At 36.5% G+C, this 17431-nt stretch overlaps 1 protein-coding gene across 2 annotated transcripts; it reads left to right on the plus strand.

Moving 5' to 3' along the window:
• The first annotated feature begins 373 nt into the window (after positions 1-373).
• Positions 374-11596, plus strand: AGR3 (anterior gradient 3, protein disulphide isomerase family member). Of its 2 annotated transcripts, none has more exons than XM_036424323.2 (8): positions 374-493; positions 3608-3743; positions 7401-7464; positions 8525-8577; positions 9084-9160; positions 9406-9469; positions 9851-9934; positions 11460-11596. In XM_036424323.2, the coding sequence occupies exons 2-8, from the start codon at positions 3635-3637 to the stop codon at positions 11507-11509; spliced, it is 501 nt and encodes a 166-aa protein (XP_036280216.1). In that variant the 5' UTR covers positions 374-493; positions 3608-3634; the 3' UTR covers positions 11510-11596. The 2 variants fall into 2 exon arrangements, with proteins under 2 accessions (XP_036280216.1, XP_036280207.1); XM_036424314.2 differs by lacking the exon at positions 374-493 and adding an exon at positions 547-648.
• Positions 11597-17431: the final 5835 nt, after the last annotated feature.

Genomic DNA, 17431 nt, shown 5'->3' on the forward strand with positions numbered 1-17431 from the left:
TTTTTTCTTTTTTTGCATAGTGAGGTAAAGGGTGTTCTAGAAAGACTGTAAAGAGTAATCAAATTATAAAAATGTTGAATTCTAACACAGGGTTTTCTTTTCTCTCTGGGTTGAAAAGGACCTGGTCCCCTTAAGCTATTAATTGCATCCCTGTCAACAGAGCAACCCTTAGGAATTTCTGTTTGCTTTATATCTAATCTGCAAGCCTCGCTGAGCTTTCGTTGAGAACAATGGTGTATACACACAGTTCCTGCATTCAGACCAGTTCCTTTCTTCCCCCCTGATTTTTTTCCTGGTGTTGAACTCCAGCCAAACATTAAGTTACCTTGGGAAGTAAAAGGTAGAAGAGAGAAGAAAAAAAATCCCAAAGGTTGTATTTGGCCTCATTTTAGAAGGACACTCAATCTGAATTCAGAGAACAAGGGAAGTGTTTTTCGCATGAGGAGCATGAGAACGGGAGAGAAGTCCAGGGTTCTTTAGACAGCCTGTTTTTGTATGTTTGCAGGTGAGTGTGCTCTGGTTTCCATGCAGGTGGGGCTGCAGGGCAGGGGTGTGGGTGTGTGTGCTTGTCTAGGTCTATAAATCCACGCCCATTTTTAACCAGAAACATCCAGAATACACTTCCAGCAAGAGCACTGGCTGGTTCAGGTAAGAAATTATTTAATCAGTGGTTAAGCTCTGCTCTACTTAAGTATTCCACGTATGTACTGCTATTCCGATGCGAGGTCTTCAGTAGAGGGTAGGGAATGTCCCATAAAATTGCATATTTTTCTTTTAATGCACTGGATTCTCTTTGCTGGCATTGTGCTTTTATTTTCTATGATGTTGTTGTTATAAACTAGCATTGACCAAAAATGATCCTTCAAAAAAGTATGCTACAAGGAACACTTGTTTTTCCCAGTTTTCTTTTCAATGTTGTTTTCTTTTTAAAATAGAAATTTTATATGACATCTAAATAAATGGTTTATGTTAATGTACTTTTTAAAAAAGTAAAATATTGGTGTCAAAAAAATATGAGATGCTCACTGGCCAATGTTTACAACATCTAATTGCAGCCAACAGGTTATTGCCTCCTGAGCGCTGCCATAAGGCTGTCACCATGGCGTTGCCATGGGTTCCCCAGCAGCTTAGTCTGGCACTGGGGTGAGGGAACCCTCAGTAGTCAGCATTCTCTTTTCCCGAGGAAAAACATGTTGGTCCGAAAACAAAAATATATAAATTGATCAGCTTTATCATAGAATATATTTAATACCTCTTTTGCATTCTTTTACCAGAGAATGTAAAGCAAAAATTCAATATTTTGATTTTTTTTTAAGAACTGTCTTTAACAATAATACATAATAAGTTGAAATTTGAAAAGAAAAGTGTGATTCCCATTCTACTATAAACTTGGCAGCTCTCAGTCAGGAAGGCATGAAGTTACACTTTCTCTGTTTGAATATAGATTTCACCTACTTTAAGCACAAAGAAATTTAAAAATGGGTTCATTGCAGATTAGGAAGGTAAATGATTTAAATAGAGGGGGATTGCAGGGAGAGACCACTGACAAGGAAAAGATGCTGGATGAGGGGAATAAGAAAGCGTCTAGAGAACCCTAGAATCTATAAACTCCCCATCACTGAATTGTTCTCTCCATGACTATGATTGCTATAATATATAATGAACTTTTTAACACTGTCAAACAGTAAGTTATTTTAAGGTGCATTTGGCTTATTAATATTTCAATTTACCCCAATGCCTAATACAGTTACATATAGCAATATTCATGTTTGTGCAGAATCGCAAAATGGTCATTCTCTTCTTTTGGTGGGAAATTCACTATTAAGTAATGTAAGTCCACAGGAAAACTGCTCTGAAGGAATCTATATAATAAAAGGCTAATATGCAAACTGACCAAATGGCAGACTGATTGCTATGATGCACACTGCGCTCAACACAGGAGCTGCCCCCTGGTGGTCAGTGCATTCTCACAGGGGGAGCACTGCTAGGCCAGAAGCCCAGCTTACCGCTGGCAAGCCTAGTGGCAGTAGTAGGAGCATCTCCCACCTCCGCAGCAGTGCTAAGGATGTCTGGCTGCCAGCTTAGGCCAACTCCCCGGGCCTAAGGATGTCAGTCAGACATCCCCAGAGGGGTCCCGAACTGCAAGAGGGTGAAGGCCAGGCTGAGGGACACCCAAGTGTACAAGTTCCGTGCACCAGGTCTCTAGTTTTAAATAAACATGAAAGATGTCTGTACATTTATTTTATATTTTGCAATAATTTCAAAACAGCACATGTTAACTACTTTTCACATGGATTTTATATGCCACAAATGCTTTAACTGTACATCTAACAAGCATTATACATATCATGTAAGATATTTATCAAGTAGTTGAAGTCTGGCTCAGATCCAACTCTAGACTTTTCATTATATCTTTTTTTTTTCTTTTTTTTTCTTTTTAATATATTTTATTGATTTTTTACAGAGAGGAAGGGAGAGGGACAGAGAGTTAGAAACACCGGTGAGATAGAATCATCGATTAGCTGCCTCTTGCACACCCCCTAATGGGGATGTGCCCACAACCAAGGTACATGCCCCCAACCGGAATCGAACCTGGGACCTTTCAGTCCGCAGGCCGATGCTCTATCCACTGAGCCAAACCGGTTTTGGCTAGACTTTTCATTATATCTTAACTTGCAGAGTATAAGGGACAGTACATTGACTTAAAAATCCATTTGAATCCTAGCTAACCAACGGATAACTATAGATGCAGCAAACCTGTTCTTCTTTACACTTATATTTAATTTATAGCAATCTGACAATAAACTTGATTGCTAAAAGAGCTGGTTTGTAAGCTGAAAGGCAAAAGGCTGAGTCACTGATGCAAGAATGAAAATGATAAATGACTACAGAGGACCTGAAAAACAAGAATCTCCAAATTCTATTTTTCCCTCTGAACTCAATTGTAAGCAATAGTGTTCATGCCTAATCATATTATCTTGGCACAGAGATCAAGAAGAGTCAAAGGAATATGCATGCATGCCAAAAGTCACCTTTGCATTGCACTTTAGAGTTGAAAGGTCTTTAATAAACTTTATATTATATGAGTGTCGCTGCAGTGCTGTGAGCCCTAAAACACAGTCTAATGTGAGCTTTGAGTGCCCTGATCCAGTTTTCTTTCAACGTCATTGTACTGCTCCCAGCATGCCCAGAATGTGGTTTTTCACCAAGTGGACATTATTGAGTTGATAGCATTTTAAAAATATTTTATAAATAGCAAGTGAATGAGCCCTGACCGGTTTGGCTCAGTGGATAGAGAGTTGGCCTGCGGACTCAAGGGTTCCAGGTTCGATCCCGGTCAAGGGCATATACCTTGGCTGTGGGCACATCCCCAGTAGGGAGTGTGCAAAAGGCAACTGATCAATGTTTCTCTCTCATTGATGTTTCTGTCTATCCTTCTTCCTTCCTCTCTGTAAAAAAAATCAATAAAATAAAAATAAATAGCAAGTGAATGAGAGTTCTGGGAGGTTTTATCATGTCAACTCACACAAGCAGAGCAAACTCTCTGATTTTTAAATGACTGCTGGAAGTAACTACTAGATTCTGAACATTCTTTTCTACCACCTAGCTTCTTCTGAGGGATTCTCCAGAACACATGATGTTACCCTCAGCTTTGGCCCTCTGCCTGTTCCTGGTTGCAGTTTCTTCCAACCTTGCCATCGCCATCAAGAAAGAGAAGAGGACTCCTCAGACACTCTCAAGAGGTACTAGAATCTCATTTTATTCCCTATATGCAGCCATTTGGATGGTTTTCAAATTCCAAGTCTCTTATCCATATTTTACATTTAAAGCAAACTCAATGAACTGGAATATTTTGCTGTTTACCACATTAAAGTAGGCAAAAACAAAACCCAGAAAAGAGCAGTTGATTTTAAAGACTGAACCAGCCCTAGCTGTTGTTGTTGTCTCAATTTGTTGAGCATTGACCCACACACCAAGAGGCAACTAGTTTCTGGGTAGGGCTTGAGTTGCCAGCTCAATTCCCAGTAGGAGCCATGTAAGAGGCAGCCAATTGATGTTTTTCTTCATCTCCCTTCATCTATCAATATAAACATATATTTTTTAAGTTAAAAAAAAAAAGAATGAATCAAAGCAACTGAAAACCAATAATAATTTGCTATAGTGTTTATAGAAATAGTGATGAATTGGTTTGGTGGCCTGTAACTTTGGTAACCAGAGTCCTAGGAAATAATAATTGATGTCATAATGATATCTTAAAGGAAATTAAGATCTCTCAAAATCTGCTCCAATTCCCTATCTTCTATTCATGCAAAAATAATAATTTGGAATGATTTTATACCATAATCCCCAGAAATTGTATTTTATTCTATCCTCTAAAAAATTTGGGTAAACAAATGTTTGCTATATTGACTCGAAAAAAACAACTGCAGTGGTTTTTGACATCATAATCCAGGTCTATCATTGGCTACATGTTTAGAAAACATTTCTACTTTGTACTTAGTACTTTCCTTTGACCTAAAAAAGCAAATATATCTTTATCTGCAAAGAAACAGTTTATAGAGAAATTTCTCAAAATCAGCTCCTACATTTTCAGGTAACAAAAATGGGAGAAAAATCATTTATCTCCATATAGCTAATTTAAAAATAGTAGTACAAACCTCAAAACACTTGACCACTACTTGGAATAGTACATGAATGGAGCAAACAAATGGAGACCGATTATAACATAATTTCAAATTTTAAAATATTGACTTTCCAAGTTTGTAATTTCTTAACAGCTGTATGAGTACTAGCCAATTAGCCATCAAAGTTCAGCCAAGTTACTTCATTCTGGTTTAGTTCAAAACCACAAAAACTATAAACTAAAAAGTCTAGCAAGTTTTGAAAAAGAAGTAAATTAAAAGAAGAAGAAAAATATTTTCCTAAATATAATTTATCACCAATCTCTCTGTATAAACACAAGAGTTATAAAGCAATGAGCTCAGTAGTCTTGAGTGGTATACTAAATTTATCATAGCTAAAAATAGAATTGTGGTAATGAACCAAGTCATTGAAGAGAGGTCAAGCTCAGTATCACCTTTGGCCTATTGTGATTATGAGATAACGTGTATAACCAATAATTATAATGCAATATGGCTCCTCTACAATGAAATTCCTGAGAGCAGGAATTATGTTATCTCACCTTTACATACCCAGTGCTGGAGGAGTAAGGCATAGAGCAGATGTTGCTCTACTATTTGTAAGACTAAGTGGAACAGGAGCAGAGAATAGTAATCCCTCCCCTTCCTGAAATTCCATCATTGAGTGATATTTTCCACAGAATAGAAAAATTAAATAGGATCCCAGTCTCACTGGCTGTTTCTGAATAACTCTTATTTAGTGCAAAACATGGTGTGAAGTTACTACAGCAAAGCTGTAAAGAAACTCTTTCAGGATTATTACAGATAGAAGGGGTATTAAACCAACATAATATGTCTTCCAATATTAAGCTACTAACATCAGGCAAAAACAAGCCAATAGCATTACTAGTGAGAGTACAAAATAGTGCAATCATTTGAATAAAATCTAACAGTTCTTCAACTGATTAAATGTAGATACCAGATGACCCAGCAATTCTATTCCTAAGTAGATAGCCCAAGATAAAAATATATTCACACAAAAGCTTGTATACTAATGTTCAAAGCAGCATTATTCATAAAAGGCAAAAAGTAGAAACAACCCCAGTGCTCAACTGATGAATGAATAAAATGGGGTATATCCATACAATGGAATAATATTTGGCTGTATAAATGAAAGAAGTGATAATATATGACACAACGCAGATGAACCTTGAAAACATTATATTAAGTAAAAACATCCAGTTACAAGACTACATATTGTATGATTCCATTTATATGAAATATCTAAAATAAAAAATGTATAGAGACATAAAGTAGATTAGGTATTTTTTTAGCATTGGGGGAGAAGGGGGAGTAAGAGGATGATAGCTAAAGGGTACCGGGGTTTTATTTGAAGCTATGAAAATGTTCTAGGTTTGATTATGGTGATAGTTGCACAACTTTGTGTATATATATATTTTAAAAAGTGCACTTTCAATGGATAAATTGCATTTGCATGTGGATTACATTTAAATACAGTTGTTACCAAAAAGTAAACAAAGCAAAAAATAAAACAAAACAAAAAATCCAACAAGCAAAAATCATGGAAATGTGTTTATCTTACTTTATAATATTGCTTCATAATTTTTGGCCATCTAATAGCCATGGTATCAAAATCAGAAACTGCAGTCTGACAACATAGGAAACATACAGGAAAATCTGAGTCTAAATTAGCATAGAAATATCTCTATTTTCAAATTGATTCAGTCTTTCTTACCCATAAACCAAGATACTTCCTGAAAATACCCTGTAGTATTTCTGAATGTCTTTTGTGTGTTCTCCTCAATGATCTTATTCTTTAATCTCTAAAACACATTCCCAATTACCTTTATCACTTTTGTAAAAGCTAGTGGATCTCTCTCTATTCATTGTTTTCTGTTTCTCTAGCCTTTATTCTTCTGAATGCTTCAAGGACACCTGTGTTTATTGTGTGTCTCAACCATGAAATAACAGATTTTTTTCCGAATCAAAATATTGAAGCAAAAATTTGGAATTCTTTTTTCCATTTTCACAACGTTTAAGGATTTAGAAGGGGTCAGCATTCCTTGGCACTCAAAATACAAGGGCACTATATAGTATGGTTCAAAGGTATTCCTATTAGACTTACAAAGTGTACAAAGATTAACTGTTATTTTCTGCTGTTCATTCTGAAATCAGAGGTTTTGCACAGTCCAGAGATGTCCTTTCAATCATCACTAACCATAGCATTTATTGAGCACTTTCTGGGTTCAAGGCCCTGGACCTTTAGTGTTGAAACCCAATCTCAAAATCTCAGCCCTATGATCTGTAAGGATACCACCTCTTCATATCTAATTATAATTATACTAGAGGCCCAGTGCATGAATTTGTGCATGGGGTTGGGGGGGTGGGACTGCAAGAGGTTGGCTGGCCTGGGGGAGGGACTGTGGGTGGTTGGCCAGCTGCTGGAAGTTGCCTGTGGGAACACACTGATCCTCAGGGGGCAGCTCCTGCATTGAGCACCTGCCCCCTGGTGGTCAGTGCATATCATAGCAACTGGTCAACCAGTTGTTCTGGTTGTTCTGTCATAACAGTCACTTAGGCTTTTATAGATAGATAGATAGATAGATAGATAGATAGATAGCCAGCCTTTATATCATATACCAGGCAACTGCTTGGTAGCTTACTAGTAAGTATCTGTAGATAGATATCTGCTTGTCACATGCCTACTTCGGAGCTCCTCTGTGGTCCTGAATCAATGCATTGATTTCTCTTCTATTCTAGGATGGGGAGATGACATTACTTGGGTACAGACTTATGAAGAAGGTCTCTTCCATATTCAAAAAAGGTAAAACACTTCTCTGTTAATTTTGACAGACCATGTAGATACCTCTCACAGAAGAGCCAAACCTTGCAAGTTAGCTTTTGAAAAGATATCATACGCATTTGCTCTACTATCATGCAACTAAGAGTTGCCATTAGAATGGGGTTTTTTTTTTTACAAACAGAAGCTCTAAATTAATTTCTTTTTAAATATTTTTATTGATTTTTAGAGAGGGAGGGAGGGAAACATTTATGCAAGAGCCAAATGTTGATCAACTGCTTCCTACACACCCCCTACACCTAGAAACTGAGCCCACAACCTGGGCATGTGCCCTAATCAGGAATTGAACTGGCAACCTTGTGGTGCCTGGGACAATAACCAATTGAGCCACATTGTCCAGGGCTGTATTAATTTCTTAATTGACCAAGCAAGCTTTTGAATACAAGTTATATTATATAAAAGAACAATATCTGTCAGTAGGCACAAAAACTTTTTCTCAGAGTGTTAAAACCAAAATGAAACCAAAAATGTTGAGAGAGGGAACTCTCACTGAGATTGTATACTGTGAGTTGTTACAAGAATGATAGGATGTGAAAATAGTCAAATATTAATAGCAGTTTTGCAAAGACTAAAAAAAAAACAACAAAAAAAAAACACACACAAAACACCAAAACTGAAATAAAAACTTTGACTCTCCTGAACTCTTATACCAGATGTTCATTAGCAATTAATATCTTGTTTATTATATCCTTTTATCTCTTGAGACAATTAATTTTTACTCTTATAACAAAGTAGCATAGCAATCTGGTGGCGAGCTTGTTAAGCCTCAGATTCCTGGACCCCACCCCAGAGAGCCTGAGTGGGTCTGGGAGGGAGAATTTCCACTTCTACTGAGCTACCTGGCAATGCTCAAGTCCTGAAGCCATGTACTGGGTAACACTGCTACCGACTGCATTGCTATGCTGTGTCAATCAGATTTTTACTCTAAATCTTGTTATAAGTGTGAAAACCTTAAATCTAATTTCAATGTGCATTCTGACTCAGAGTTAGTCACCTGACTCAGCTCCACACTCTTTCTGTTTAGCAACAAGCCACTGATGGTCATTCATCACTTGGAGGATTGTCAATACTGCCAAGGTAATTTCAGCTCCTCAGATTGTATTATATTTCCAAGAGAACTAGAAAAAGTGACCTGGTAAAAATTGTTAAGACAGCACTCAGGAAATACCATAAAAAAAAAGACAACTGCTATATCACTGTATCACCATTTTACTCAGTGCTTAAAGACTACAATTATGGTTAGCAATCTATTGAACAGAGTTTTATTTCCCTCTTCCTTCCACCAAAAATAAAAGGGTGTGTGTGTGAAAAAAACTTGCTGTTTGTGCCAATGTGTTACATAAAATTATAAAATTGGTGGCTTCATTAAATTGGATTATAACTCTGATATCTTCATTGGCAGACTCTATCCATTGTTGCTTCTCAGTGAAAGACAAAGTGGCCAGAGGCTAATGAACTGGTTACAGCCAAGATACCAACACAAACAAATAGGAAATACTAGTTTGACTTTGCTATGTTATTTATAGTGAAGGCGTCTTTATCCTTAAAGCTGACTGGTGTTCATGTTATGTTATCCTCAACAGCACTCAAAACAGTGTTTGCCCAAAATGAAGAAATACAAGAAATGGCTCAGAATAATTTCATCATGCTGAATCTCATGGTACTTGGCCACTACAATGTTTTCTTCATATCACAATTCAATGGAAAGCTTAAATCCCTTTTTTAAAATCTATTTTTAAGACAAAAAGAGGTATAAAAATTTTGTAGGTATAAAATGTTATAGGAATTTTAAAAGGCCAAAATATATAATTTAATAAAAAACTTGTTCATATAAAATATTTTCAAAAACAACAGTCAAAAACAATGCAATCTGATACCAATTATTTTTTTGTCTTTTCTTCCTAGCATGAGACCACAGATAAAAATCTATCACCAGACGGCCAATATGTTCCTAGGATCATGTTTGTGGGTATGTGTATAATCTCAATCCATCAGGTTTACAAAATCAATAGCATTCTTATTTTATTTATTTTAAATGCTAGTTCAAAGGAAGTCAAGTCTAACCCAGTAAATAATAACTCTTGTTAGCTCTATAATTAAAATTCATTGCATCTATAATGTATAAATTTAAATATTTTTAAAACTAATGATCCTATTAAACCAATAACCCAATATACTTTCTGTAAAGTTTCCCAAACTGTATTGACAGAAAACTATGACACACTAAAATGGAAAAATTCATGTTAACTCATCATAAATTGTTTAACATTTATTTGTTTTAGATTAAGAGGCAAGAATGATTTTTTAAAACATTTAGGTAATGCATTGGTGAATTATTTTTTCTTTGCAGATCCTTCTTTAACAGTCAGAGCTGATATAACTGGAAGGTACTCTAATAGACTGTATACATATGAACCACAGGATTTACCAATATGTAAGCATTCACAGATTATCTTGAACAGTGGGACTTTAGAAAGATCAAAAAGGTCCATGATGTCCTACGTCAGTGCTTCCCCACAAGCAGTACCATCAAAAAATCAGAATACTGGGTTACATGGTGGTGGTAGTGTTTAAAAATGCAAATCGTTGCACCACCAGTGTGTCTCTGTGGGTAAGGGGCTACCTATGAACCAGGAGGTCATGGTTTGGTTCAATTCCCAGTCAGGGCACATGCTCAGATTGTGGGCTTGATCCACAGTGGGGGCATGCAGGAAGCAGCCAATCAGTGATTCTCATCATTGATGTATCTATCTTCTCTCCCTCTTCCTTTTTGAAATCAATAAAAATATATATTTTAAATAATGCAAACTCTTAACTCCTATCAAAATCAGAATTTCTAGGCACCTCAGAACCTCTTTTTTAACAGGGATGTGTAATAATTTCTACAATAACTAATTTGGAGACCATTAAAAAGAATAGAATATACATTAAAATTAAACTTTAAGAAAGCCAATTCATTTTGTGGATATCCACAATCATATATGATTTCCTCAAAGTGGTAATAATTAAATCTTTTTCTCTCCTTTTAATGCCTGTAAGCAAGGAGATGCAGTCTGTTTTAGGATTTTAATCTAATCTTTACAACATTCATTGTCAATTATATTTAACTAGAAGCCCAGTGCACAAAGTTGTGCACCAGTGGGGTCCCTTGGCCTGGTCTGCAGGATTGGGCCAAAACCAGCTCTCCGACATCCCCCGAGGGGTCCTAGATTGTGAGAGAGAGCGCAGGCCAGGCTGAGAGACCCCATCGGTGCACAATTAGGACTGGGGAAGGACAAGGGAGGTTGGCCAGGCAGGAAGGGCCTAAAGGAGGACTCCAGAGCATGTCTGGCCCATCTCGCAGCAACCTAATCTACTGGTTGGAGCGTCTGCCTCCTGGTGGTCAGTGCATGTCATAACAGCTGATTGACCACTTGACTGCCTGCCCCCTGGTGGTGAGTGCATGTCATAGTAAACGATTGAGCGGCCTTAGCATTATCATTAGTATATTATGCTTTGACTGATTGAACAGCTGACCAGACAACCAGACACTTTCATTTAAATAGGATAAGACATTGTGAATGTCAAATCCAATGATACAGATAAAAAATGGTTAATTTAAAAAACAGACACTATCTCAAAATCTCTCTTATAAAACTGTTTAACATAAAGAAAGTTGATTGACCCTATCTGAATGGTAAAATCCCTAAATATAAATATACACCTTTAGCATAGTGTGTGTGTGTGTGTGTGTGTGTGTGTGTGTGTGTGTGTATGTGTGTGGTGTGAGAAAAGGAACTATATTAGATGTCAGTAGTTCAAATGAGGTATATTAAGGCATAATATTCTTTAATGTTGTAAATAAATTCCATGTTTTCACAGCCATTAATTTAAATGGGCGAATTTTAGATTTCAGGGGTTAAAAGAACATACTCTCTGGTACTTTCATTTACTAACAGAATAATATTTTTTTATTTCAGTGATAGAAAACATGAAGAAAGCATTGAAACTTATTCAATCAGAGTTATAAGAGATTACCTCGAGGAGGTCAAATGTCATGAAGACGACCTTCTGGTGAACTTACTAATACTAAATGTGCAACTACATGGCCTCTGTAATGTTACTATTTAGATTTTTAATGTGTTTGAAATATTCTTTATAAAGGTAAAGTGACATTTCAATAAAGGTCAAAACCTGAGCATAATAAGGTAGCACCAGCTTGACTTCCGTCTGTATCAGTAGCAAAGGAAGCTTGCCACGAACAGGGAGTGAGATTAGGGTAGAGAACGGGCGCTCCTCCTGTCTCTCCACCATGTGATCTAAGTTTAATTCTGCTCCTCCACTGTACTGAACCTGCCGGCGTAAATCATTAGTAATGGGCATGCTGCCAGAGGAGATGGAGACACTGGCTATTTGCACTTTTTACAGCATCTCTCAGAGTTAACCATTTGCTTCTTTTCTTACCTTAAATTTAAAAATTAACTGTAATAAATTTAAAACATACTGGAAAATTTTAACTGTGTGTTTTCCTTAATTATTCCTTAATTATTGGGTGGATCTGCAATACCAGTATTTTTAATAATTTTAGGAAAAGTGTCCCTGCCTCTAGAAGACTGAAAATGTTTTCCAGATAACTGGCAGGAGAGGGTTACATCCCTTCGGAAATTATCAAACACACAACTGCCAGATCAATTCTTCACACAAAGCTCTGGAGGATCAGTACCATGTCTTCTATTCCTTTAAATTCCTAATTTTTTTAATAGAAAAACTTCCCAGAATCTGCTGGGAGAAATTCTCAGAAGTGAGAGAGTGTTTGAGACAGACCAAAATGTTCCCAACCCATTGGACTTGATTGAATTAAAATAATTTTAATTATTTTGATATATAAAAGTGCACTTTAATATGAGATAAATGTGTAAAAATACAATGTCTATGACATAGATTTTTTTTATTAATTCCAATGTTTCATGATTCAGGAAAAAAAAAGTTTTTCCAAGTTTTATTTTATCACTATTCCATTCGCTTTAGTATCTGACTTATTGGATATGAGGAGTTTACCTGACCAATAACTAGATATCAGTGCTAGATATCCATGTGGAAAAGAATATTAAATATCTTATTTTAAGTTTTTAAATTTTAGACCAAAGTCTGGAAGTTGATTTTTTTAATGAAAGCTAAGACATCCAAGTGCATTGGCATTCTATAACTTAATGACTTAAAATATGATAACTAAGGTAATATAGCTGATTCCATTGTTGCATTAGTAATGCAGAGGCAGAAAATGTCAGTGGTCATTTGCTGTGAAGTAAGAAAAGGTCAATTGCTTTTTTAAGAACTAATAAATAAAATAAAACGTTCACTATTTTTTCTCAATTATCATTCCTCAATTACTGAATGATAAGTTTATTCTTCTTTATCACAAAAATGTAGGTGCCTTTGTATTTAAACATACATGTGATTATATGTTATTATATGCAATTTAATTGTGGATATAATCATAGAGGCTAATATTTAATATACATATACACCACAATCATTTAGTTAGTTACATTAGTCAGTATAATCTTGTAACCAGTTCAGTTTTGTTCTCTACCCTACTTCAACAATTTAACTCTTTATCCTACTTGATATTTCTATATAATTTCTTCACTTTATGAAATTAGTGGTTTAGATTTTATCAATTCTGAGGTTACCCCTAACTTCGAAATGTAGAACTGTCTTTAGAATATATATATATACAGGATGGAGCAAAAGTTGGTCTACAGTTGTTCATATGGGAAAAAAATATACTAATAAATAATCAGACAAGAATAAACTGTGTTTCACATACTCACAGATATAAACCTACTTTGCCACACACTGTGTGATTTCCACTTCTCTTAGCCCTGTAAGCTCCAGAAATTATTTATTCTTTTTTCAGTGCATCCGGTGTTAAGAATTAAATTACTAACATCAACTACCTGAAATAGCACGCTCATCTCTGTGTACAGGGATATTTACAAAGAAGCGTTCAGAGCTCTCATTTGCATTTTAAAGAGATATAGCAGTCAAAAAAGTTACAGATCAAAAAAAAAAAAAGATTAAAATAGTCGGTAAAGGATATCAGTTTGATTTAAATTGGAGATAAACAAAAATGTTTTAATATAAGTATATACTGTGCAATTTTAAGACCTACTTATACTAAAAATGTATTCGTTTGTGTGAAATTCAAATTTAACTGAGAGACCTGTACTTTCATTTGCTATCCACAGCAACCCTCAGTTAGAATGACTGTGCTAGATGTTCCTTCTTCTCCTCCTCATTCTCTTTCCCCTTACTTTTTTTGCCTAAAATAGCAACATTTCTTTTATATTTCAATTCAATCTCTCAATTTCTGAGTTTGAAAAAATACTCAATTATTTTATAGCATTTAATATTTCCCAAATATTCAAACATTTCATTTCTACTCTTCACCAGACTCTGAGTTTGGTATTGTGGACCAAAAGACAAACTAGATCAAAATAGGCAATGTTGTTCCCCTGCAATATTCATAGGTTAGGGATAAGATCTACAATGATGGAAATAACTCCATGTTATGTAATGTAATAGGATGATGTAGGAGCAGCGAACAGCTGGCCCAACCTTCTCATAGGGTTGTGAGGCTTCACATAGATGCAGAACCTGTGAATCTTGAATGATACAAGGATGTATCCCACCATGGAGAAATCAGTACAATGAAACCGAGAATAAGGCATAATGTAGGGGCTCAGTGAATTCTTGTTCACTGGGTTAATTTCAAAATACAAAAGTAGGCAGAGTTTTTTTGGTAGTCTTTCAAAAGTTTCAATTAGGCTTAGAAAGATATTGTGCCAAGCTTAAACAAACTTACCTTTTAACATATTGATTTACAGCCTATAAAGATTTATAGAGATTTGCTTGTGAGTTTACAATAGTAATCCTTAAAACACATTGCACTTAAAATGGTACGTAATACACAGTATGTTTATTTACAAACATCCTTGGTAAGTAAAAGATAAGCTTTCCCCCCATTTTTAAAAAGAATTATTTCTTGTTCTAGCTGGTTTTCTCAGTGGTTAGAGCCTCTGCCCAGGGACTGAAGGGTCTTGGGTTTAATTCTGGTCAAGGGCATGTACCTCGGTTGTAGGTTCAATCCATGCTGCCTGCCAAGGCATGTAGGAGGCAATCAATAGATGTGTGTCTCTCTCTCTCACATTGATATTTCTCTCTGTGTGTCTCTCCTCCTCCCTTCCACTCTAAAAATCAATGGGAAAAAATATCCTTGGGTGAGGATTTTAAAAATATGTTTCTTATACAATGTCTGTCTTTTTCACTAAATGGAAAGCCCCTGAAAGTTCTCTGTCCCTCTCTCTCTCTCTCTCTCTCTCTCTCTCTCTCTCTCTCTCTCTCTCTCTCTCTCTCTCTCTCTCATTCTCTCTCTCTCTCTCTCTCTCTCTCTCTCTCTCTCTCTCTCACACACACACACACACACACACAAGCGTACTTAACAAACTGTGAATTTTGAGCAAGCATTCACAGTAGTATGCCATTAGATGTGTAATTCCCCTGGTGTTTTCAGTGATTAACTGTGAATTCTACTTTGTAAACATCATTTCATAAGAGATTAAACAAATCCACTGTCTACAACTTTGTAATCATGCAACTGGATTTTTCCCCAATCAATTACTGTACATTATGGAAGTATATTAGCATTATTTCCAGGACAAGACACTTTCTATTTAAATTTTATGCACCCCTCCCCCCCCCCCAATATTCATAGGCCTACATCCAGCACCTCAGAATTTGACCCTGTTTGGAAATAGAGTCGATGAAGACAGAATTCATTGTTAAGATGAGGTCATATCAGAGTAAGATGGATCCCTGATCTGATATGACTGGTTCCCTCATGAAGAGAGGGAACTTAGACACAGACTTGCACTCAGAGAGAACATCTGACAAAGACGAAGGCAGAGATCTGGGCCAGACAACGGAAGCCATGGAACCACCATAAGGTCGGTGAGAGGCATGGAACAGATTTGCCCTCGCAGCCCAAGAAGGAAGCAGTCTTGGCATCACCTTGGTGAGACTTCTAGCCTCTGGGAGTAGGAGGCAATACGCTTCTGTTGTAAGTCTCCTTGTGTGTGGTATTTTGTTACGACAGCTCTGGCAAACCAAAGCAGTTGCTTTCCCTCCCTTCCCCAATGTGCATGCTTTCCGTGAGTAAGGGGACACCAACTCTTCCCATCACACACATTAAAAGCAGCCCTGCTAGAATGGAAGAATCATGTCTTGCAGTAAGTTTGTCAGGTTCCAGTTTTACTCTCCAAACAAATTTCTGCCCACTCACATGTTATTTCCGTCCTCAAAGAGTTTTATAAAACAAGTTCATTTCGTCGGGTTTATGAAATATCTAAAGCCAATGCTGTGCTTCTTGATTCAAAAGCAAAAGTCATTCCCAGAGAAAGAGCCGATTCTTCTATTTGGTGCTTTTCGTTATTATTAAAGCAAACATAAGTTGAACCCTTTCTATGTTCTGGTCACTGTGCTGAGGTCCTTGCATGGATTATCTCATTAATGTCCCATCATAAATGTACAACACTGTTATTCTCATTTCACTAATGTGTGAGCTGAGTTCTGAAGGTATTCTATAACTTAAAAAAAAAAAAAAAATTCACAGCTAATTATCAAGACAGTACTCAAATTCCAAGTCAGCACACTTCACCACCATAATATTCTGCTTTAGAGTTGCAGGTTATCAAACCCTAAGATTTAACCAAAACTGTTTCAATGTGCAACAACTGAAAATATTCAGAACACATCCTTTGTAAAAGAACAGTATATCCTTTTAAAAAGAACTGTTCTCATTGATTTCAAGTAACATTTTGTAGAAAAAATTGTAGACACTGCTGCCATTCTCAGCTTTGAGCCTCCAAAGGACAAGGTTCCATTGGCTTTGGGCGACTTAGGGTAACTTTGATGCTCAACTTGAGAATCCTGGGAGAGGAGGGACAGGATGGTGTAATTCCAATATTCTTAACACACCCCCTCATTGAAAATTCCTGATCTAAATGATCTGTTCTTCGTACTCTGTCATGTTATGCCCTGTACCCAGAGGACAATTTTAAAGAAGACACTGAACCTTTGGCATGTTCTTAAAATCTCTTCCCAGGTTACACATTGTCATCTTGACCCATTCTTCTCACTTCATCGTGTAATGCACTGTTCCCAGAGGTCAATTTTTAAGAAGACATTGTTCCTAAAATCTCTCCCTGAGTTACACAGTGTCATCTTGACAGTACTCACTACCAACGCCTCTCCCTCCCTAGGCAAATGCCTATGTTAGCAACTTTTGTTGTCTCCCATAAGATACTCATGATCAATATTATCACCTATATTTCCATGTTGAAGATGGAAAGCTAGAGATGTCAAAGTCTTAGAGTTTCCAGATACTTACAATAAGTGTTCTTTCAATGACCTTTTAAGTCCACCTATTTACCTAAAAGTCTGCCTCTGGTACCATTTTGAAGTCACTCTCTTCTAATTGTATTGATCCTAAGGGGTGCTGAAGAATTTGATATACACTAATCTTTGGTATCCTAACAAAAATGGCAGAGTAAATCCATGTTCCCCAAAAGAACAGGGGTGGCTTGATTGCTTTCATGACTAGATTTGACAAATAACCTGTACAAATCACCCCAGGGGTCTGAGACAGTCCTGTTTCTTGGTTCATAGATGTTAATGCCAGTCTAAAACCTATCAATACATTAAAATTCCGTGGTCATTTGTTTCAAAACTTTCATTCTCTAAAATACAGTAAGTAGTCATATTTCTATCTTCATTTTGTATTAGAGTCTTCCCAAAGAGGAACGGTCACAGAAGCAAGCCCCTTCAGGGAGACACTCCACAGGGTGTGATGGTCATCCTGCCATGTTTGTCCTCTAGAGGGCTTCCTGGA

The sequence above is a fragment of the Pipistrellus kuhlii genome, unplaced genomic scaffold (assembly GCF_014108245.1).
Source record: "Pipistrellus kuhlii isolate mPipKuh1 unplaced genomic scaffold, mPipKuh1.p scaffold_m20_p_10, whole genome shotgun sequence".
Taxonomy (NCBI): Eukaryota; Metazoa; Chordata; class Mammalia; order Chiroptera; family Vespertilionidae; genus Pipistrellus; species Pipistrellus kuhlii.